Source organism: Onychostoma macrolepis, chromosome 04, assembly GCF_012432095.1.
Source record: "Onychostoma macrolepis isolate SWU-2019 chromosome 04, ASM1243209v1, whole genome shotgun sequence".
NCBI classification, from domain to species: domain Eukaryota; kingdom Metazoa; phylum Chordata; class Actinopteri; order Cypriniformes; family Cyprinidae; genus Onychostoma; species Onychostoma macrolepis.
In genome coordinates this window covers 23005817-23029408 of record NC_081158.1, presented here as the reverse complement: position 1 = coordinate 23029408, position 23592 = coordinate 23005817, and the positions used below count along the sequence as shown (strand labels likewise).

General features: G+C 38.0%; 2 protein-coding genes across 2 annotated transcripts; one reads left to right on the top strand and one right to left on the bottom strand.

Moving 5' to 3' along the window:
• Positions 1-2299: 2299 nt before the first annotated feature.
• On the top strand, positions 2300-13916 carry wnt7ba (wingless-type MMTV integration site family, member 7Ba). Its single transcript, XM_058773457.1, has 4 exons — positions 2300-2628; positions 5232-5458; positions 7497-7768; positions 10533-13916. Exons 1-4 carry the CDS (start codon positions 2546-2548, stop codon positions 11010-11012), a joined length of 1062 nt encoding a protein of 353 aa, XP_058629440.1. The 5' UTR covers positions 2300-2545; the 3' UTR covers positions 11013-13916.
• A 146-nt stretch (positions 13917-14062) lies between these two features.
• atxn10 (ataxin 10) lies at positions 14063-22533 on the bottom strand. Its single transcript, XM_058773456.1, has 11 exons — positions 22376-22533; positions 21889-22080; positions 21180-21265; positions 21009-21105; positions 20697-20864; positions 20509-20589; positions 19488-19641; positions 19021-19129; positions 18346-18524; positions 16023-16086; positions 14063-14883 (listed from the first exon to the last, which is right to left on the bottom strand). Exons 1-11 carry the CDS (start codon positions 22522-22524, stop codon positions 14699-14701), a joined length of 1464 nt encoding a protein of 487 aa, XP_058629439.1. The 5' UTR covers positions 22525-22533; the 3' UTR covers positions 14063-14698.
• Between the last annotated feature and the right edge of the window lie 1059 nt (positions 22534-23592).

Below are 23592 nucleotides of genomic sequence, written 5' to 3'. Positions count from 1 at the left end.
TGGGTTCCTCCCTTCCATTCTCTTTGAATATCATCCATAATTTTCTCTTGGCTGCAAATTTTTATAGGAACATGGTCTTTATCTACAAGTGGCCTGGAACATGGGTTCGAATAGAAGATTTCAATTATATCTGCCATTCTTTTGGCTTGTGCATGTATATAACAAAAATAAAATAAAATAAAAACTCAATACATCATCAAGAAAGGATTAACATTTCCTTTAAGAGGGGAAGAAAGAGGATGTTTCAAGTGCAAATTGTGCTACTCATAAGTCATAACTAATCAAAGGGAGGTATATTCTTATAATGCATCATCTCCAACATCCATTTTCCCAAATACAGCTGGATTTGCTTCATCGAACACCATGTCAAGCGAAATGGCTGGCTAAGCTGGAGGACATACCTAAAGAAACACACATAACAAGGTCTTGCAAATCATGAAAAAGGTCAACTGCAACCATCGTGCTCCCCAGCAGCACTGTTCATTTCAGGACTGAAATGCATAGTGACATTCAAAATGGTAATGGATGCCAGATTAATTAAATTAATCGAAAACAAAACTAAATAGCATTCTGGTTTGAGTTTCCATCCCATTAGCAAAACCTGAGATCTGCTGCAACCATCAAATACAAACAGAAGCAGAAACTCTGAATAGGCTGTGCACTTTGATCTCTGCACTAGCCAAAGACAGAGGCTCATAAACATGTCCACCCTTTGAAGCTTATGATATTGTACAGCTAACTCCCCACCTTCTTTCTATCCTGTCCAACGTTCTCTGCCTTAAAGCAAACAAGCTCTTGTTTGCACAGAGCATCTTTAACAAGAGACAGTAAATCTGTTTGCTTTCCTTCACCAATCAGCCCCCATCACCCAGCAGCATTTAACTTGATGTTTTCCAATATGAGCAAACACATTTGTTGTTTTTACATACCTTCTCTATGAATTTATTTTATTTTTATTTTTAGCACATGGCTGACTACATGTACATCAACTTATTGGGCTGTCTGACATGAGAGAAGAACGCACTTTTACCAATTGCCACTAGAGGGAGCAGGTTTTCATTCAGAATGGACAACGAGTTTCTGTTGTTTGCATGCTCTGAATATCTGGTTGTAGGTTTGATTGTTGAAAGTTGCACTGTGTACGATGCATATAATAAAGGAAACAATGGCACTAAGTTAAAGTAGTGATTGTCATAATGCAGTAAATTAATGGGTAGCTCACCCAAAAATGAAATCTCTTTCATAATTCACTTACCTTTATATTTGGTTCCATACCGGTATGACGTTCTTTGTTCTGTGGAACACAAAATAAAACTTTAAAGCTGCTTGAACTTAACTGACTTTTAAAATGACTTATTTTGCTGGTGAGCAATCTTGGACCAACAACAATCCAGCTAGACTACCTAATGACCAGCTACTGAGCATCTAAAACCAGCTAGAAACCATGTTAGCATCTAAAAAATGGATTTTCCAGAACAGTCTGTAACTTGCCAGATTATTGCTTAGTTGTATAGGCCTACAGCCGACACAATATTCAACTATTTTTTAGGAGAGTCGAAGTTTAAAGGAAATTTCTTGTCAGCCTCGCGAACCAGATCTGATTTGGCGCCACAAGGACAGGAACATCGCCTTTTAGCGGACATTTTTAAACAAAACACTGCACTGATACACACGTGACAGGTAAATGCGAGATAAAGCGATAAATAATGACATACTTGTACTTATTATTAAGCACGTTTTGTCGACCGCCGAGTCGGATCCTAAAATAAAGCGCTCTAGCGGCCACCTAAGTTACTGTTGCTATGGTTTCCGCGTCGCAACGTGACCTTTTCTTTTCTCTATCGCCTACTTAGCGCGATTTTGTAGCTACTTGTAATCCAACTTATGAACCTTTTTAACGTATACATGTTATAACAAGAATAGATCTATACGTTTGAATGTAGAATTGAGTTGAGAAGGTTCAAACCTTAATTAGGGGGCTCAGACCTCCCCAAACCCCCTCATAATTCGCACCCTCGTTACATAGCTCCGATTGGTGACCCATGCATGCCATCTACAGTGATGAGAGAAGCTACATGCATCATTTACTGAAAGGAATTGTAGTCTGCCAACGCAGAACACTTTATGACTGAGCTTTCACTTTTTGTGTCCTACAAAAAGTAAACAAGGTCTTCCCAACAGACCGTGCGACTATTATTATTCTTAAAAGAAGCGGTTTCGATTCAGATTTCTGTCCATGTCTCATCAATCTCTCTGACATTGAGCGCAATATATCACAAATAGGCGGAGATGTCACTCAACCGTGCCCGTAAAGGTGGGCGGACTGGAGTGTCCCCCCCTCTGCCAATGGCAAAGCACCGACACGAGACCCAAAATCCCTAAAATCAGCCGTCAGCCCGCGGCAGGGAGCACACTCTGAATTAGCCTGTATCGCGCAGGAGATGACGGATCGTGTCTCCGCGCCTGCAGCTCACCGAGCAGCAGCGTAACTTCACGACAAATCCTCAGAAGTTCGCTTTCTCCGCGCGCTCTCTTCAATGTCACCATGCGCAGCATCTCATCCTGCGGTGCACTGCTGTCAGTCTACTACCCCCAGATCTTCCTCATCCTCACCAGCGGCAGCTACCTGTAGGTTTGAACTACTGCTTTCATTTTTATTCTGACCTTTAATATCCCGTCGGGGTTTTTGGCACAACAGTCAAGCGCAATTAATGTTAAATGAAAGGTATTATGGTTATTGCAAACAAATCATTATTTCCACACATGTTGGAAATGCCATTATTTAGTGCACCTGCTGTGTTACACGATGAGACTGAGCATGTGCATGTTCTTTAATTATGTTTTAAGCCATTCTGTGCTTGAGAAAGAAGCAAATGCTGAATTGCGCATAATAAGGAGCCATTCAGCACATATTACTTAAAATATTTTATTAAAAAAGGCAATAAATGTATCAGAATCCATTCACTGTAAAAATGTGTACTCATTTATAAAAATAATTAAAATTGTGCGGTAAAAGCATGTTAATTAACAGTGTAATTAACACACTAAATGTAATTTTCTGTAAAATTGTGGTTTTCAGAAGTAAACAGTATTAATTACCATACTTATCGCCTATCACAATCTATTACATTCAACACATTGTTCTTTTACTTTAAAACGTCGAAGTTAATTTAAAAAAAAAAAAGTATGGCTAGGTGTACAGAGTAAATTCCCACAAATGTTATTATCTTAAATAGTTATGTTTATTGGTTTTGGTAACAGTTATGCATGATTAGTTTATGTTTATTGCATTTGAAGTGTCCTGTGTTGCACTGATGGTGTTTGTTTTTTTGTGTTGTGCAATGCATGTTTATTAGCCATTGCTGGTGAAAAGGCAAGTTTTGATGAATTTTTAGTCATTATCTGCCTTTACCACCTGCATTATTATGGCGTTTAATAGTAGGCTATATTTTGAGATACAAAACAGATTTTAGTAGTTTAAGAAGGTTATATCAGTTAGTTACACAATAGTTATAAACTTTACATTAAACTATACAGGCAGCAAAACACCTCCCAAAACAGTAAGTTCTTACGGCAATTAATTATTCAAATGAGCAGATTTCCAGTTATATACTATTCATACCACCCAGTTATAGGCTAAACTTGTCATGCCAGTACAAACCAGTTCATTCAGTCAAAACTGATGAGATTAGCTTTCATTCATTTGCTGTGAGAGTGTGAGGATAATGTTTTACTCGTTACAACATCATGTTCTGATCTCAAACACTTGTAATTGGAAAACCGCATTTGGAAAAAAAACAGAGGGTGAGATGGGTGAGATGTGGCTGGAAAAGAGTGAACCTTTTATTTGCACTAAAGTTCAGACTGTGGAGAAATTACTGAGCCACACATTTCAAACGTATGTGTAGTCTATAAATGTACTTTAAATAGATTCTGGTCAGAAGTGGTCATCATTACTTAAAGCTTTGACTTACATTTTGTTCTCTGATTCTTAGTTCATTTGGTAGCCTGTAGAGTAGACTATTTAAACCCCAAAATGTTCTCTATGGATTTTCCTCAGACCAGACCTATGAAGACCAAAGAAATCTGCTGAATTCCATTAAAAAAAGCCATTTAAAGTTTCCCTGTATTCAGATGCTATTAAATAACATTCTTGTTACAAGAACAAGAATGCTAAGCTGTTATTATGACTGATGAATGGACACTCTAGTTTTGGTAGCTCCTCTCGAGCATGGCTTTCTTGGCTCAAATGTGTTTATTCCAAATTTGTATCAAGACATTAGTTGTATTGCTCTAAAATAGGACTTCATCTTGCAATCATTAGTACTAATATCCCCCACTGTGTCAGGAATAGTTTAATCCATTAAAATAGCTCAATATATTTCTGGATCGTGTTATCTAAATTGTGAGTCAATAGACTAACACTGGGCTTCACTTTGTTTAAGAACAGCAGAACAGCCGGCTTGATTTACAAGAGTAATCCACATTTGTGTGTGGTTTCACTTTATGGGCTGTATTATTCTGTGATCGCATTGTTGTAAATGGTTTTGGTCTGTAGAATAGTCTACGGTTGGCCTTCTGATTTGTTTAGACATTATTTGGGACCCCTTTGTATTTTAAATCAAGTTCAGTTCCACGCTTGCCTGTAAAAGCTTTGATTCATGAACTTTGAGTTGTTTGTTGTTCTGTTTTAAATGAGTCATGAGATGCTCTTAAATTCTTTCATTATAGTACAGGCAATCCTTTAAATGTTTCCTGTGGTGTATTGAAAAAGATGGAAATGTCTGTGAGGAAACTGTCTGGCAGTGTGCAGTTAAATCATCAGGGTATTTGAAGGGTTTATACAAACCTTTTAGAAGCATTATAAATATATCTTCTAAAACGCTAAGCATCTTAAATAGTTGCGGTCCAGTAACCAAGAAATGAAATGCTGAAGAGATTTCAGGTGAGAATTCTATCATTTACTCATTCTCTCATGTTGTTCTTTCTTTTGGAAAACACAAAACATGATATTTTAAAGAATGTTTGAACTGCTTTTGTTCATGCAGTGTAAGTCAATGGGGTCCAAAGCAGCATTGGACCCCATTGATTTTTTTTAGTTATACAGGTTTGCAACGACATGAGGTGAGTAAATGATGACAGAATTTCCATTTTTGGGTGAACTGTCCCAATTTCTTGAATACCTGGTCTACATCAGCTGTTGACATCAGTGTATCTGGTCTCCTCCAAAGGGCTTTGTCTTCAGTCGTGGCTTTGGGCGCGAACATCATCTGCAACAAGATCCCGGGCCTGGCCCCCCGACAGCGCGCCATCTGCCAGAGCCGCCCAGATGCCATCATCATCATTGGGGAGGGTGCTCAGCTGGGCATCAACGAATGCCAGTATCAGTTTCGCTACGGACGGTGGAACTGCTCTGCCCTTGGCGAGAGGACCGTCTTTGGGCAAGAGCTGAGAGTAGGTCAGTAGGTGCAGCCCCGTGAGCTGTGCTTGTGTGTGTGTGTGTGTGTGTGTGTGTGTGTGTGTGTGTGCACGTGTTGCTTTGGCAGCGATTTGTTTCCATGAGAGTGTGGCCCTGCGAAACAAGTGAGACGACAAGAGGTTAAAGTGACGCATAATTACTTTTTTAAAAATCTTTCAACGAAACATTTGCACAGTTACAAACATACACAAATGACACCAGTGACTTTGTGAGAACCCCAACCAGGAGAGCACACAGTAATAGGGTTTTTTAATACAGCACTCCCATATAAATTGCCTTTCAGTCAGAAATGTTTTGTTGCGGTCAGGGTGCGGTGCGAGGCTGTGTTTAATCCAGTGGTCCTGGTAACAATCACTCTTTTGGGGGTTAGTTGGCTCTACACAACATAATCTTGTTTCTTTTGTTCAAGGAAATGTATGTTTCTCAGCTGTGGCGTGCTCTATAGGTGCATATATGGGTCCTAATGTCTATGAAGCTTTTTATGTTTTGTTGTGCAAATTGCTTGTGTGAGTGAAAGAAAGAAAAGCCATTGTATTGTTAAACTGTAGCAGAAAAGTTGAGTTTCATATTGCAATATCTAGGAATGGATGGAATCTACAGACTCAATTTCTGCACCAATTTTGACTCTAAAATTGATTTAAACAGAAAGCTGAGTGTGCTATACTTTTATTGGTAGCTAAAAGCGTAATCAAATTAACTAAAATATTTAACAAACAAACGTATAAGAAGCATTACACACTATACCTACAGCAGAGAAAATCTTCTAAAATGCTTTGCTTTTTATCTGATTTCATCATTCTCAAAATTGAATTTTCGAATGGGCATTTTAGGATTAATCGTAGTTTATTTAATAGCCATTGTGAACTTTACTAAAAGGCCAATGGGTTTTCCCACAAAATCCGTAAGAATAACAGTAGTTAAAATTCACCAGTAGATCCAGGCACGCATTATTTGTCAAATTATACAAAGACTTTGTAGCATTCGGATCTCTTGGCTGAAGGGAAATATCCTGTGCTCAGTCAAACCTGATGATCAGTTATAGGACTTTGGCTTTAGCTATGAGAAAAACCACAACACTAATGGTCTTTTCCATTTTGCAGGATGGAGAGGGTAATCACTGTTGCCTTTACAAGATTCACTGCCAGCATATCTTGATGAGGGATATTATCCTAAAAAAAAGAAAACAACAGCAATTTCATATTTATTTACTGCTTATACTGTAAACGCAAATCGGTGTACACTAAAATACTGCGGTATTATTGGCAGACCTTGATGATTAATCTTCATTTAAAATCTGGGAACAAGATCTGACTCTAATTGCAAATGTAATGACCAGAGTTCCAACTCTTCACAACATGGCGCCCATAACCAACATTTTTGGGAAAAATAAATAAATAAATAATAAGAGAGCAAATAGAAAAATGGAATAATAATGAAAATAATTAAAAAAAATCATTATGTTTTAAGAAAGGTTTTACACAAAACACAAAAAGACCAACATGAAGTCATCAGCTGCAAACCTAAACCATTCAGAAATCCATTCAGCATAGAACAAGCCATTGGACAAACCACTGCAACAGTTTGTTTTTAATTAAAAGTGAAACGCTTAGATTCGGTTGTTAATTAATGCATTAGTATAGAGATAACAGTATAGACATCTTCGTAGCGGTCAGTCCATTCTTCCTAACCTCTTTTCATAAAGGCCGACCAGCAGGGGTCAGTTTAGTCTCCTTACATCAATCTTGAGATCAAGAGTGCTCAGTCCTGGAGATTTACTTCCCTGCAGAGTTTAGTTCCATCAGTAATCAAACAAACATGAACCAGTTATTCATTTCTTAGGGTTAAAAATTACAGTCAGGTGTGTTTTTGCTGCTTCACATTGGAAGTTAGACCCTGCTAGTAAATGGAGTTGCTACACTGTTGAGTGGGAAATCTAACAAAGATGCACTCACTGGCATGGACTTTGGGATGTCAATGGTGTCAAATCATCTCAGAGGTTCTACTCTCTTCTTCCTAGGTAGCAAGGAGGCTGCATTTACCTACGCCGTCACAGCAGCAGGTGTTGCCCATGCTGTGACAGCAGCCTGCAGTCAGGGCAACCTGAGCCACTGCGGCTGTGATAGAGAAAAGCAGGGCTATCACGACCAGGAAGAGGGTTGGAAATGGGGCGGCTGCTCGGCAGATGTCAAATACGGAGTGGAGTTCTCCAGACGCTTTGTGGACGCCCGAGAGATTAAAAAAAATGCAAGGAGACTAATGAACCTGCACAATAACGAAGCAGGAAGAAAGGTATGGAAGAAAAGTTGTATAGAGTAATATACATATACACATACAGGTGCATCTCATTTTTTTTGTTACTTATTTCAAAAAGTGAAACTTTCATATATTCTAGATTCATTACATGTAAAGTAAAACAGTTCAAAAGTTTTTTGTTTTAATTTTGATGATTAGAGCTTACAGCTCATGAAAGTCAAAAATCCAGTATCTCAAAATATTAGAATATTTACATTTCATTAATTGTTTCAATTTCATTAAATGACCATCCCTACAGTATAAATTCCGGGTATCTTTTGTTCTTTGAAACCACAATAATGGGGAAGACTGCTGACTTGGCAATGGTCCAGAAGACAATCATTGACACCATCCACAAAGAGGGTAAGTCACAGAAGGTCATTACTGAAAGGAGTGGCTGTTCACAGAGTGCTGTATCAAAGCATATTAAATGCAAAGTTGACTGGAAGGAAGAAATTGGGTAGGAAAAGGTGCACAAGCAACAGGGATGACCGCAAGCTTGAGAATATTGTCAAGCAAAGTCGATTCAAACACTTGGGAGAGCTTCATAAGGAGTGGACTGAAGCTGGAGTCAGTGCACCAAGAGTCACCACACTCAGACGCCTTCAGGAAAAGGGATAACAAGCCACTTCTGAAACAGAAACCACGTCAGAAGCATCTTACCTGGGCTAAGGAGAAAAAGAACTGGACTGTTGCTCAGTGGTCCAAAGTCCTCTTTTCAGATAAAAGTAAATTTTGCATTTCATTTGGAAATCAAGGTCTGGAGTCTGGATGAAGACTGGAGAGGCACAGAATCCAAGCTGCTTGAAGTCCAGTGTGAAGTTTCCAAAGTCAGCGATGATTTGGGGTACCGTGACGTCTGCTGGTGTTGGTCCATTGTGTTTTATCAAGTCCAAAGTCAATGCAGCTGTCAACCAGGAGATTTTGAAGCACTTTATGCTTCCATCTGCTGACAAGCTTTATGGAGATGCTGATTTCCTTTTCCAGCAGGACTTTAGCACCTGCATACAATGCCAAAACCACTTTCAAGTGGTTTGCTGACCATGATATTACTGTGCTTGATTGGCCAGCCAACATGCCTGACCTGAACCCCATATGGAATCTATGGGATATTTTCAAGAGAAAGATGAGAAACAGTCGATCCAATAATCCAGACGAGCTGAAGGCTCAATAGTGCCTCAGCAGTGCCACAGGCTGATCGCTTCCATGCCACACCTCACTGATGCTGGAATTTACTTTACATGAAATGAATCTAGAATACATGAAAGTTTCACTTTTTGAAACAAGTTACAAAAAATAATGAACTTTTTCACAATATTACATTTTTTGAGATGCACCTGTATATATATACAAAATTTAATTAAATAATTACCATGTATTCATGCGATTTAGTTAATAGAAACCATGAATTGTGATACACTGCTTTTAAATAGAGGGATTAAAGACTTAAGGGGCAAAAACAGGAACATTATTACTGAATCTCAAATCCTTCTCATTGAAGGGGAATATTAACATTTAACTAAATGGGTAAATGTCAACTATCACATATTGCTGTCTGTTGAACATATCAGTAACACATCAAACAGCCAAATAGTTCTGCTTTTAACTCAAATGTAACCATATACATAAATGGGGACTTGAGAATTATGGACATTTCTCCCATTCTTTGATGTGGCCCTTCGGAAGGTAGAGAAAATTACAGGGTATGATTTGGCTAAAACATATTTTTTCCTCTCAGTTTTGACAGATATCTGGCATCGCACATTGAAACATTGCTCAGGACGTATTGAATAATGGGTTTTGGTTCAAATTGCTGAAAACAGTCAAAATAAAATGTCAAGAATTTTCCTTACCCGTCAGCTGCATGAATTCACTCGCACCACAGCTTCAGAGGCCTCTGATGAAGTCATGCCCATTGTAAAATACTATGCGAGTATTACTAGGAAATAAAAACCAGATAAACCACATTTTTTTAAAAAGTGAAATATAATATCTTTCAGGATTGTTACAACATACATACATACATATATACATAGCATGATGTTTTAGTAAAGGTCTGAGCATTGCAAATAAATAAAATGTAGTTTAAAAATGTTAAAAAAATTATTATATTACCAATGTAATAAATTTTTAATTGATGTCTGAATATTGTAAAAATAAATTTAATAAAGCAATATATATATTTACTTAAAACTTTATATTTTAAGTTTTAAAAATTATATTTTACATTACACACAATACTGCACAAAATTACAAATAAAAGTAATAAAACAATGCATATATTTATTTCATTTTATAAGTCAAATTAGTGTTAGGAAGCGATTAATCGCATCCAAAATAAAAGTTTTTGTTTATATAATATATGTGTGTGTGTGTGTATATATATATTTATTTAATATATTTAGTATATATATATATATATATATATATATATATAAATATATAAAAGACACACACAAACAGTATATATTTTGAAAATATTTATATGTATTCACATGTCTATATTTATATTCATATAATTTATATAAGTATTTTTAATATATAAACATTACATATTTTTCTTGAATATATACATGCACGCGTGTATTTATATATACAGTATATACACAGTACACACACATATATTATATACACAAAATCCTTTATTTTGTATGCGATTAATCACGTTTAACTGTTGCCCAATACAATATATACATGACCTTTCATTTCCAAAACAAAGCACAATCATTTGGTAACGCTGGGTTTTTCTCTACTGTTGCAGGTTCTAGAGGAACGGATGAAGCTGGAATGTAAATGTCATGGCGTCTCTGGCTCATGTACCACAAAAACCTGTTGGACGACTCTGCCGAAATTCAGAGAGATTGGCTACATCCTTAAGGAGCGTTATGCCACTGCGGTCGAGGTGGAGGCCGTGAGGGCCACGCGTTTTCGACAACCGTCTTTCCTGCGTCTCAAGCAGTCCCGTGGGTACATAAAGCCCACCGACACAGACTTGGTTTACTTGGAGCGCTCGCCCAACTATTGCGAGGAGGATGCTGCGACGGGGAGCGCAGGAACGAGAGGGCGGCTGTGTAATCACACGTCCCCTCACACGGACGGCTGCAACCTGATGTGCTGTGGCCGGGGCCACAATACCCATCAGTACACACGTGTGTGGCAGTGCAACTGCAAGTTCCAGTGGTGCTGCTTCGTTAAGTGTAACACCTGCAGTGAAAAGACAGAGGTGTTTACCTGTAAATGAGCGAGTAGTTGAGTTAAAAGGACAAGAAAGAAAGGCGAGAGGCCAATGGAAAGAAACAGGAAGTGTTTGAAACAGAAATGGAAGTGGCTTCGTTTTGCACATCAGGCAGTCTTTATGCAAGAAAGCCCCGTTGAAGGAGACTGGGATGAATAATGAAGATGCCAGAACTTCAGAGGAAAATGCACTGACCTCAGACTGACTTTTTGTGAATTCATGCAAACATATGGACGCTACATATGCAGTGCAAGGCTTTTGTAGATCTCAGATTCTCACAGACAGCTGGGGCCTGTCCTGAGGACCACATATTGACTCAATACTCCTATCGGACAGTCTAAACTGCCCACAAAAGTAATCTTTTTCAAATTAAGGCAAGAAGAACTTGTAAAATGTCCCACCAGCTGAGCCCCTATGGGAGTTCAAGAGGAGAAACGTGCTGCAACTTTGCAACTCTGGAAACGCTGGAAAGCTTCAGTCACACTGTATCTGTTTGAACACTGAAAAGCATGACCTTTTTCCTTCTCTTTGGAGAAAAGTCTGAATATGTTCATACTGTTGATGTCTCATAATGGTACACAGAAGTATGAACTTCTAATATCATTGCTACTGATCTGTTGCTTCCAAAACTCAACCCCAAACAGTATAGGACATTGCGTATGTAGCTATGAGCTTCTTTTGCAGTTTACATATGAAGAAAAGTGGTCAACTCATTTCTACACTTTAGAAACCATCATTTTGGTGAATACGTTGCCAATTGCTGCACTGGTGGGCTTTAAGTAAACAAAAACCGTTTGTGTTTTTATGAGAGAAGCTTCCTTAGTCATCTAAAGACTTGGCCATGTATGCTGCAATGCTCTAAACGTGAGTGTGTAAACGTGTGGGAACGAAAGAGAGAGAGAGCTTTTACATACTTAATAGAAATGTGACCCACCACCGTTTTGAGTGACCAAACCATTCCCACGAGTGCCAGAGACATGGGATTCCACATCACTGCTCCGGCGTGCACAAGGTCTAGTTATATTCCGCCTGAGCCAATGGACCATACAGCTATGGGTCTGAAAACGGTTAAAAGGTCACTGGAAATATTTTGAGTAGCAGTTTTTTAAAATCTAAATTGTTTATATGAGTTATATGGCTGGTAAATTTGTTAAAATATATTTTTTTATGTAGAGAATATGGCACTTTATGTCAGGTATATTCAGAGTAATTATTGATACTGTTTTTTTCATCATGTTTTTATCGTTTAATTACCGGTCTACAGTTTTTGTCCTGGTTTAATTATGTAAGCTTTTTTTTTTTTAATGACTTTTCCTGAATTCAAGTTTGATATGAAACCATCTCATCTCCTTGTTGCCTGGATGTATTTATAATTTTTTGGCAATAATTTACACTAAAATCACTAGATAAATAAATGAATCAAACAGTTTGGATCAAATACATCAAACTGTGGTCATTTGAATTCATCTTATTACTAAGCAAAATGATGCCATGTTGTTAAATGCACATCGACATCTCGTAAAGTTCCCAGAAGTACCGAATGGCTCATAGTTGTGGGTGTAGATACTGCGAAACGCTGATCTCGGAGTGACACAGAGCTGTTCCCGCCTGGGTTTGAATAGGCATCCGACCTGGCTCATTCATTCACCCGCCGTATGCTCTCTGCCCCTCTGGTCTTTTTCCTGTGGGTGAAAAGCATTGCAGGCAGCCACCGAAGCAGAAGTAAACTGGACCTGTTTTGTTAGCCGTCTGAACTGCTGGGTACCGGAACCGCGTAAGCTCCCAACACTATACCCCGGATTGAGAGAAAAGTCAACCCCGATTGTTTCGCACAAACATTTTGTCATTAAAAAATATGAGGCAGAAAAAACAGGGTGTGGTGGGGAGAGCAGAGGCCTGGGGTATTAATGCTACGGGGGGGTGTGTGTATGTGTGGACCACTCAGCTCATTCCAGAATGGGACGGGGCGAGATGTGATTCTGCAAGCTAATACTTCTGGTCTGATTCACGTAGGACAAACGAAGGGCAGAACTAGATGATCACGAGAGCAAAAAAGCGGTGTGGGATAGACAGAGGGAGAGAAAGACCTGATGACTGATTTCTGGTCTGTATGAGAGAGGTTGCTTTTCTAATTAGGCTGGACAGTATACAATCACAATCAACAAGAATACAGGGACACACTTCCTAAAATAGAAAACCAGCTAGTTATGTGTGTAAAGACCAATTTATACTGGGTTTTTTTTTTTTTCATAAAGTATGCAGAGTATACATTATATTGTAAAGAATACATGTTGCTTACAAAATTTAATTATTTGATTTATACTTTGTATCAAGTTAATGGTGTAGGTTTTCTACTCGATATTAAATTATAAGAGAATTTTGTATGTATGACAGTAAAGGCTTTTACATTGATACAAAAAAAATATATAAATACACTGATGTAACAAATTCTGTTATTTCTTTTGAACTTTCTATTCATCAAAGAATCCTGGAAAAAAATATGCATCAGTTTCCACAAAAATATTAAGCAGCTCAGCTGTTCATAATAATAATAAGAAATGTTTCTTGATCACCAAATCAGCATATTAGAATGATTTCTGAAGGATCATGTGACACTGAAGACTGGAGTAATGATGCTGAGAATTCAGCTTTGCCATCACAGGAATTAATTACGATTAATTTTAAGATATATTAAAATAGAAAGCAGTTATTTTAAATTGCAATAATATTTCAACATATTATTGTTTTTTATCAAATAAATGTAGTGACTGGTCTCTTTCAAAAACATTAAAACTGAACCCAAACTTTTAAATAGTTATGCATACTTTTAAAAGAAATGTTCTAATTTTCAAAACAATCTAGCCGTTTTGAAAACTTTTCAGTATTGCGTGATCTCGGTGTAGTTTGTCAAAGCGTAGTTTGTCAAAGCTTGTTGCCTGTAATGGGATCTGCAGTTGTGCAGGCTACAGATTCACACAAAACACAAGTGTGGAACTGCTATATTGGTTTCAAATTAAAACAAAAAAAAGGATATTACAAAACGTACACACAGGTAATTGCGTTGTGTTATTTTATTATAATAAATGCACTAAATTAAAGTTAGATAGACAGCCCTATCATACAGCAATCTCCATCTACCAAGCTACACGGGAAGTTTGTTCAAATAATAGGAGAATTTTTGAAATTGCACAGCTTTGTAAACAAACCTGATTTAAAGCACAGAATCTTAAGTCAGCTTTCAAAAAGAAGGATCCGAGTCTCACGGCTATTCAGAGATGAACTTTACGTGTACAGATCAAGAGGCGGCCTGGTCTCTATAAAATGCACTGAATTAGGGATTAACCTCTACTCCCTGTTGGTCACCAGTCTCTTTAGTGGCTGAAAAGCCAGGAAGACACGGTTCTCCTTGTTTCATAGGATTTGAATCCCATTTTGGGGGGGTTTGGAATCAAAGACCACTAAATGCATCACAGACATCAGCATGAGTCCTCTCAGATAAGCTCCTCTGATTGATTTCCTCTTGTGTGGAGAACACAAAGCCCAGACCACCCCCTTGTGCTGCCAACTACTGATTGGATATTTAATGACCCCAGTGTGTTGTGGGCGTTTTAAGCCATCACCAGAGTGTAATATAGCATGGTAAAGGGGTGTGGGCATGCCGGGATAGCAGTCTCTCAGCTCTACTTAATCAACTATGGGTCCTTCTTTAGGGGCCTGAGCAGTAGACTGCCATCCCTTTCTTCCACTCTGAAGCCCATTTCTCTGAGCATCGTGTCGTCTGCCACACCTCGTCTCCGAAGACCTTGTATCAGCTTCTGATTCTCTAGGTTGTGTTCCAGAATGTTCCGGATGGCAAACACACCCCACTGGCTTATGACTGGAAAAAAATATTAAGGAAAGTTATTGTTTTGCTATGTGGGTGTTCTTGTTGGTTTAATGCCAAAAAAGCACACCAAAAAGTATTCATGATATTCTGGTCTCTATATATTGTCACGGCCGGCTCGCAAGCTTAACAATGTGACTTCGCCAATTTTATCATCCATCGGGATGCAAATTCAATCACTGTCAAAGTTTATACTTAGGGCATGGATGCACAATATATTGGTAGATCAGTATATCACGTAATTGTTTATCAAAATTTTGCCCATAACAGAATTGAAGCTAGCAACACCAGGTCCAGCAGCCACGCTAAACAGTAAGCAACAACGACAACTTCCTGAAACGGTCAGGAAACAGCATCCGGGAGGACACAAGCTCAGCTTAGCGGCTCATCCCCTAGTGAAAGAGCAGCTGGCGCTGTGCCCTGCTCTCTCTAATACAGACCGGCAGTGGTCGCTAGAGAATGAAAGCTTTTTTTTTTAACAACAGTACCAGCATCAGTCAAGGATCCTTTGGAAACACAGCTGCAATACATCAGATTGTCGTGTTATCAATGAACCGTTTCATATGGAATAGAGTTGGCAGGATGCAGGTCAACACTATAAAAATACAAAATGTCACTTCATTTTATCCAAGTGGTGATTTTCCACCCAGGATTTCAATCAAGTTTTCCAGAAAGTGTTGCACATCTATAAAACTGACTTCTGTCATCACCACAAAATTACTCATATATGCAATACCTACATTTAGCTTCATAAACTATTATGACTAGATATTTCACACAAGGAGACTGGTGAGTGAGGATTGCAAAATGATCGTGAGTCAGCCCAACAGTTCCACCTCTCTACAGGGGACGTTGCTAGGTGGAGGGACATGAAACCATTGGGCAAGACGCTGGCTTTGCTCTAATAACATCTCAACTGCGTTTCCAACTCTGAACAAGCCACCAATCATTCAAACATCAAACACTGCGGTAAAACCTCCATTAGTAATGGAATTTAAGGGGCTATTACAATGCTATTCACACTTTAGATAGCAATATCTTTGCATTTTTTGTGGCGGTTTTCACAAAACCAGAAAAGCCTCATTAAACACACCACAAAAGCACAGAGTGAATGGAATCACGACCAAGGATACAGGGGTTGTTGCTGTCGATGCTGCAGTTGTCCAGAATGAGAGCTATACCGTCCAGTTCTCTTACCTATAGGAGACAAATGGAAAAAACAAGGAAAATGGTATTTAACAGGGACATTGTGAGCCAGACTGGTCAGAAAACAATTACTTTCCATGGAGGAAAGTCCATGCGGTTGAGCTCTGGTTTGGCGCAGTCATACGAGTTTGCGCTGGTTTTCGTCACATGCAGTTTCTAACTATGCCATACATTACCCTGAGTATGTATCGTAACCCAAGAGCTACAGCGGTTGCCCTTTAACCACCCTGGTTCCTTTAAAAAAAAAAAATTAATAAGAAAGAGGAGACACTAGCCCTGACAATTTTCTGCTGCTAATGACTAACATGGCGTTTGATTGAGAAAGTAGTGCTAGCAATAAAACGAAGGGAAACTTATGTAACCGTACGCTTCGGCCACAAAATTAGTTTTGTTTGGCTATCCTCGGATGTAGTGGACTACTGCAGAGGCAGCATTTTAAGGCATCAGCACTTCTGATCCTACACTTAACTGTACTGCCACCTAAGATACTTTCTTGTTGCAAAGCAAACACTGAAAAAAATCCAAAACAGACAAGGGGAGACAAACATATATTGCGTTAAAAACAGCAGAGTATCAATGAAAACAGTTCAGTTTAAAGTTAATATTTTTATAATAGTAATATATTTGTGTTTAACATATTGTTATGCTTATCTGAATGAGCTATTAGCAGTGGCAACATAACACTAAACTCTGTTGAAATCAATTGTTGGTAGCCTCTCTAGTTTGTTTTGTGCGAGAAGTGCTATTGTGTGGTGCTGTCCAAATTAGTAATTTAAGAGGTGGCCTAGAGACGCAGCATTTTAAAAGTTAACCACGTTTTAACTCACGCGTGAGACGCAAGCACAACTATCAAACACCCGTCTGGTTTACATAGAAAAGTAATGGAAAAGCAGTGCAGTGGAATGCAAAAATGCATTCTGAGTGAACGGCCCATTAGAAAGCAGCAAGGTTTTTGGTCAGAAAGTGAGGGTGCAGGCTGGGGGAGACTTGCTATTGTTTTTTGACCTTTGACCTCTCAGTTGTGTGCCTTGACCCTATTTAAGAAGGCCGGTACTAGGTTCTCCTCTGTGCTGATTGAAGGGGACAGACCTGAAAGCCTGAAAATCCCTCCATCGCAGGAGGCTGCTTACAAGAGAATTAATTAAAAAGAAAAAAAAAGTAGAAAGGGAACAAAGTGGGAAAAGATCTGGGGAAGAAATGAGATGATACAAGCATGAAATTCAGAATGGTTCTCGAGTCTTTATCTACCAGCGTTAATCCCCTGATTAGTTTTCAAGGAGGGAGCTTCCACAAACAAAAAGCCCAGGCCTGAGTTGACGGACAGAGAGAAAGCCTCTAAACCACAGTATTGTTAATGTGTTTACCACGACTGGGTTGTGCCGTCCGATGATCAGAGTTGGCTGCAAACTCTATGGTGTTAGTTTCGTCATTCATTGCCAACACATTCCTTCACATTCCAACAAGTCATAGAAATCGCAGGAGAGGAAGTTTAAAAGGATTTCCAAGAATTTTGCTAACTACTTCCTTCCCTTGGCAATCACACTGACTATTTCAGTTTTTCTTACCCATCAATCAGTTCTCTTTTACTGATGAATTTCAAGCAAGGTGCAGTCATGCGAAGCTACATATTCTTCAACCAGTCTCGAATATCATCAATTTTTACCATGATTTACAATGATTTACCAAAACATCTTGTCAGGCATATTTAGAAGAATAGATGACTTTAAAAACTCTATTTAAGGAACATTGCAGAAACTAATTAAAAAACTAAAACTAATTGTAATTTTGAATCTTTGCCACTATCCTTCAAACCACTAGGTTTTACCCATTTGTCAGCAAGAATTGTTTAATCCTTACACACACACAAACACACACACGTATATATGTATACAGTATGTAGGTCAGGATAAGCATATTGTTTGATTTTTGCAAAAGTATATCAGTGTTATGCTGAATGACACTGGAACATTTTATTTTCACAAAAGTTATTTGAAACATTAAAGCAGTCAATTTCATTTAATATCCTTTCTATACATGTAGGCCTATACAAAATCAATTTGGAAATTTAATTTGACAACAATATAAGACAATATTGTCTTTGACCCACAAAGTATATTAAGTCTGTTTTGAAAATATGTTTTGCATACATCTCTAAAATGTGACTGCACCTTTCATATCTGCAAAATCTCATATTTACACACACACTCTCTCACACATACATTAACTTCTAGGAGTTACTGTGTGCAGTACCTTGTCCTGGTTGACAACGTGGCCATGACATAGGTTCCCAATGAGTCGAATGAGATGAGCTTTGAAACTGAGGGCAGGATGGGTGTCAGCGCCCCCTGGCCTTGTCAAGGAGAAATCGTGAGCTGCGGTGAACACATTTTTACTGCTTTTGCCCAGTAAGTGGACCTCTTTCAAGAGATCTGGAGATGACAAAGATGGACATACGAGATGAGAGTGAGAGAGAGACAAAGAGAGTGAGACATGCATGCTGGCATAACTGTCATTAATGTGTGACAGGAGAGTCTGGGAAGAATGAAGATTGTGTCTGTCTGCAGTGAGCTGTGACCTGTCAAAGGTTTCGGTTGCATACAGCACCTTACTGAAACGGGTGCTTTGTGTTTTAAATAGAAAAGGTGAAAAAAAGCATATAGAGGTGTGTGATTTGATTTTTCAGTTTAGTTAATCATCTGCAAGTCAGACAGTATGAGGGATAGCAAGCTCAGCCCCATATTTTCAAGACAAGAGGCTTTTTACAGAGTGATTATGCAGCTGTACCAAAACAAATATTTAGCATTTTCAATTCATGGCAAAGACTTGATAATTTCCTATGGTTTTTGTGTATTCTCATTAAGAATGCATTAGGATTTTTATCTCCAACAAAAGCAAAAGCATTACGCCACATTTCTCCACATTTACCGACTGTTGTGCTCAAAAGGTCAGAGTGATCCTGCAGGGCCATAAACTCCTTCCAGTCAGAGGTCATTTCACAAAGGATGTCCAAAAGCCTGATAACAACCATAGCCTCCTGCAAATGTACAACAATACCAGGCTTAGAACATCTTCTATAAAATGTACAGTAACTTTAATGTCCGTCAGAATATATTATATATTATAAAATGTAATTTATTCCTGTATTTGCAAAGCTGAAGCTTTTTCAGCATCCATTACTCCAATCTTTAGTGTCACATGATACTCCAGAAATCATTCCAATATGCTGATTTGATTTGAAGAAAGTATTACCAGTAGTCTCTTAATGTCCAATATCAACAGACACTGATAAAAACATGCATAACATTGCATAACTATACAGTATGATCCCAATATTCTGGCTATTGCATACTAACATGAACAGGTACAATACGAGCACTGCAGATGAAGCTGACCTGGTCATCTGATGATTCAGAGCTCAGAGTGAGAACAGCTCTGCAGTGATCAGTGAAGCAGGAAGCCAGGAACTGAGCTGCGCTCAGAGGTATTAAACAGTTCTCCTCCTCAACAACACCAAGCTGTGCTAATATCAGCTCCAACAGCGTGAGCCTGTTAGTATACAATTACATTCACAGAATAATCTATATCAAAACATGCAATATAATTTAGAAAGATACATTTATTCCTGTGGCCCAAGTTACTGTGCTTTAATAGTGATACTCAGGCTCTGTTCCAAACCCTAGTGAGCTGTCTTAATGTCTACACAGAGAATTACCTTTTAAGGAAGCATTCTAACCAAAATGGAACCTCATTGGCCCAGACAGAATTATTTAATTTAAATATTTTTGATAGGCAATAATGCACTGAAAGGCATAAGTACAAAAGTGTAGTGAAAAATTGTAAAATTTTATTATATTATACTAAGTGACTATTTAAATATTTTATAGAATCCATCCACCAACTTGGACAACTTTTTTTTACTCAGTTCCTCAATGGCTTATCTATGAATGTTACATTAGATTTTTAGGTATTTAAAAAAATTATTTAAAAATGCCTACTATTTGGAACAGCCAATGATGCCTAAAAATGCTGTCTAGTTAGGCAGCTCACTTTAATTTGGGTAACATTTTACAATAAGGTCTCATTTGTTACCATTAGGTAATGCAATATTTAACATGAATGACCAATATATTCTTTAAGCATTTATTAACCTTTATGTTTTTAATGATTAACATTACCTAAAATGAATAAATGCCATATAATATTGTGCATTGTTAGTTTGTAAAATAACATAGTTAACTAAAGTTAACAAATGAAACCTCATCGTAAAGTGTTACCAGAGTTTGTAACAAAGCCTTAAATAAACACTGAATGAAATCATAAAAAAAGTCAAAACTCAGTATTGTAATGTATTAACCTAGATGTAAGTACATCTCATCTTTGTGCAATTGATTTTAAATAATTGAGAGTTTTTACCTTTCCTCATTGGTCATTTTGGTGTAAATCTTCCTAACGAGCTCTGACGACTTGAGAAAGTGTTGTGTGACAATAAAGACCCTGTAAGACGAGTAATATATGAGAAATGGGCTTCAGTGGGGTAAAAAAATAGGCCTAAATAACAGATGTGCTTGTTTTGTTTGTTTCAATTAAAACACAAATCTTACGTCCATTCCACTTCAGGCAACGTCCTGCACAAGTCCATGATCTTCAGGGTCAATTTAAGCTGCTGTGAGTCTTTAACTAGCTGCTCTGTTTTGTGTTCATCCAGACAAGTGTGGATCACCATACATGTGTATGAAACAGCTTTCTCATCTGCAAGCTCCAAAAGGTCCCTTGAAAGAGATAGAAGTGGCTACAAAACCGCACCAGTACAGGGCTTTACAAATCAGTGGCATTTTACAAAATGAAGACCGAACACATTTTTGACTGGCATCGTAAGAAATGCACCATTGATGCATAACCATAAATTCACTCACCAGAAGATGTGCGGGAAACCACACTCCCAGATGTCATCTTTGCAAAGTTGGTTTCCAACGGCAATGTTACCAAGAAACTGAATCCCACATCGAAGTGCTGCCAAAGGAGAGAGTCATACATTGATTTATCTACCCGTTACCCTCCATACAGCTGAAACACTTGAAACTCACCGTCATAAATGTCATTTGAACCTCCTGATGAAATCTTGAGGAGTCTGGCCAAAATCTCAAAAGATAGCTTGATAGAGCCTAGATCTCTGTGAAGATATAAATGCTTTTGTTTTTCTGGTTTTTAAAGCTCACAGGCCACAGTCATATTCATGTACTAATGATTACTAATAATACTAATGATTATAATGTTATAAACAATGTCCATAAGTCTGAGACCACTTAAAAAAATATGAGAACTACTGGGGGTGGGGGGGTGGGGTATATATGGTAACTACATGAGTTAAGGCTCAGTTTAGGGGTAAGTTCGGGGTTTGAAATTACTCAGTTATTGCAATTGCTATGATAAGTATAGTATGTACATAATATACATGCAGAATAGGACTGTATAATAAAGCTATGCCTACATTTTTTTATGATTCTGCATTATGTCTAGGCTACTAATCACACAAGTTTTACACGAACTTCAGTTCATACAGCTTGTGTGCTGCTGTCATGGGGAACATAATAAATTAAATGTTTATATAATATAATCATAGACACAACAATATTATATAACATATATTAAGGCACTACAATTGCTACAATTTCAACATTTTACTCACATATTTATGCCAAGGATATACTTTGAAATTATACACGCTATAATTACAAATGCAAACTCGAGACATTTGTATTAGTAATCTCAGACTTTCTGGGCACTGAACACTACCTCAGACAGCACTGGTTTTGAGAGCACTGCACACAGGCATTTCTGTGCGCTCTGAAACACTCTGCGGTAAGTTTAAGGCATAGAGATGCTTCTTCTTGTGAATCCATCCTCTCAGTCAAATGCTCAACATCCACAGAAAGTCTTGACAACACTGCAAAGAGGTTTCCAAGAGCCTCCCTGTCAACACTGGCTCTGAAACAAAACAGAAACAAACTGTCAGTCTATTTTCAATTAGATGAATATGTGTGGCAGTTCATGCATCCTGACATTTTCTTTAACAACTAATGCATTTGTGAGAAAATTGATTCATGTGAAAGTACACAGTATTCAAAAACTAATAGTGTTATATGTGATTATTAAAACGCTAAAGACTTGCGTTAAACAGCTCTTTAAACTGTATCGAAATACGCAACACATACTCTGCTGACTCACACTGTACATTTCCACACATTTCTGTTCATTTTGTAAAGTGGAAAATGTGTAGTACCTGAACTGCTCATCCCGTAAAGCTTTCGTCGCAGTTTGCAAAGTTGTGAGATGCGTGTTTGTAAGTTTTTCTGTGGCTATTTGACAGAGCGCGCTGTTTATGTTCCGCATGCTGTCACTGGAGGCTGCCATCAACACACGCGCGCACATAAACAGACCTTTACTTCCGCCTGCCTGCTAGACCGGATTTCAAAATAAAAGGCCGTGAACTTGAATTTACGTGAGCGTTTTAATAAATATAACCTAATTCTTTAAAAATTTATTTGATACTGGTAATGGTTATATTTTTTGTTTATTATTTAAAGTCTATAAACTATATTTGAAAGACACAATGAGCTTCTTAATTTTGTGACCCTCTGAAATCCGAGATATTTTCTTAATATAAACAAGTAATAACCGTGGTAATTACAATTTATTAATAAAACAAAATTTTTGCCACAATTCGCTGAATATTAATTGAATAGATTTCAATTGTTACACACATTCAAGGAGGTCAAGACCTATAAGGTGGAACAGGCGAAAATCACCCTCCATTGAATACATTATAATCACTCTGCTAAGGAACAGAACAAATAGTAACCATGGCATTATACAACGAATCCAAAGTCACATCCATTTATTTTTGAGTTTTGATTGTATGCCATCGCTTGTGTGACACTCTGCAAAGGTTACATTGATTAAATCTGATCTTGAGAGTACAGATCGAATGTTTGTGATAATGCCTAAGCATTATTACATGATGTAACTTTCTTGCTGTCCCCATTCAAGGATGAAATCATCCAGACCATTATAAGCTAGGCCATCTGACACCCATTCATCTGAATCAAACGTTCAAAGGACTTCGACATCAATCGTTCCAGTTTTTTTTTTTTTTTTTATAAACAAGATGTGGGGACAAGTGCTCCAGCTGAAACAACAAAAGGCCCGAGTTCCCCTTTGAATCCTCAGAAGTGCCAGAGTATTTTGGGTCATTGGCTTTCCATTCTGCGGTTCATCTCGTGTTTTTTCTGGCCTTGGATATGCACTGAAGGAAGTTGGTCTTGCATGAAGAATATAATTACAGGTGGTTTTGTATCAGACATATATCCTCGGGTTAAGGGTGGACCCACTGCTAATACATAAATGGGGTAGTGCCGCTACCAGACCCTAAAACAGAGTCGTCGATCATGAGAGACAGAAGCCAACTGAAAGCATCTACTGTGCTTAATGGCTTACAGG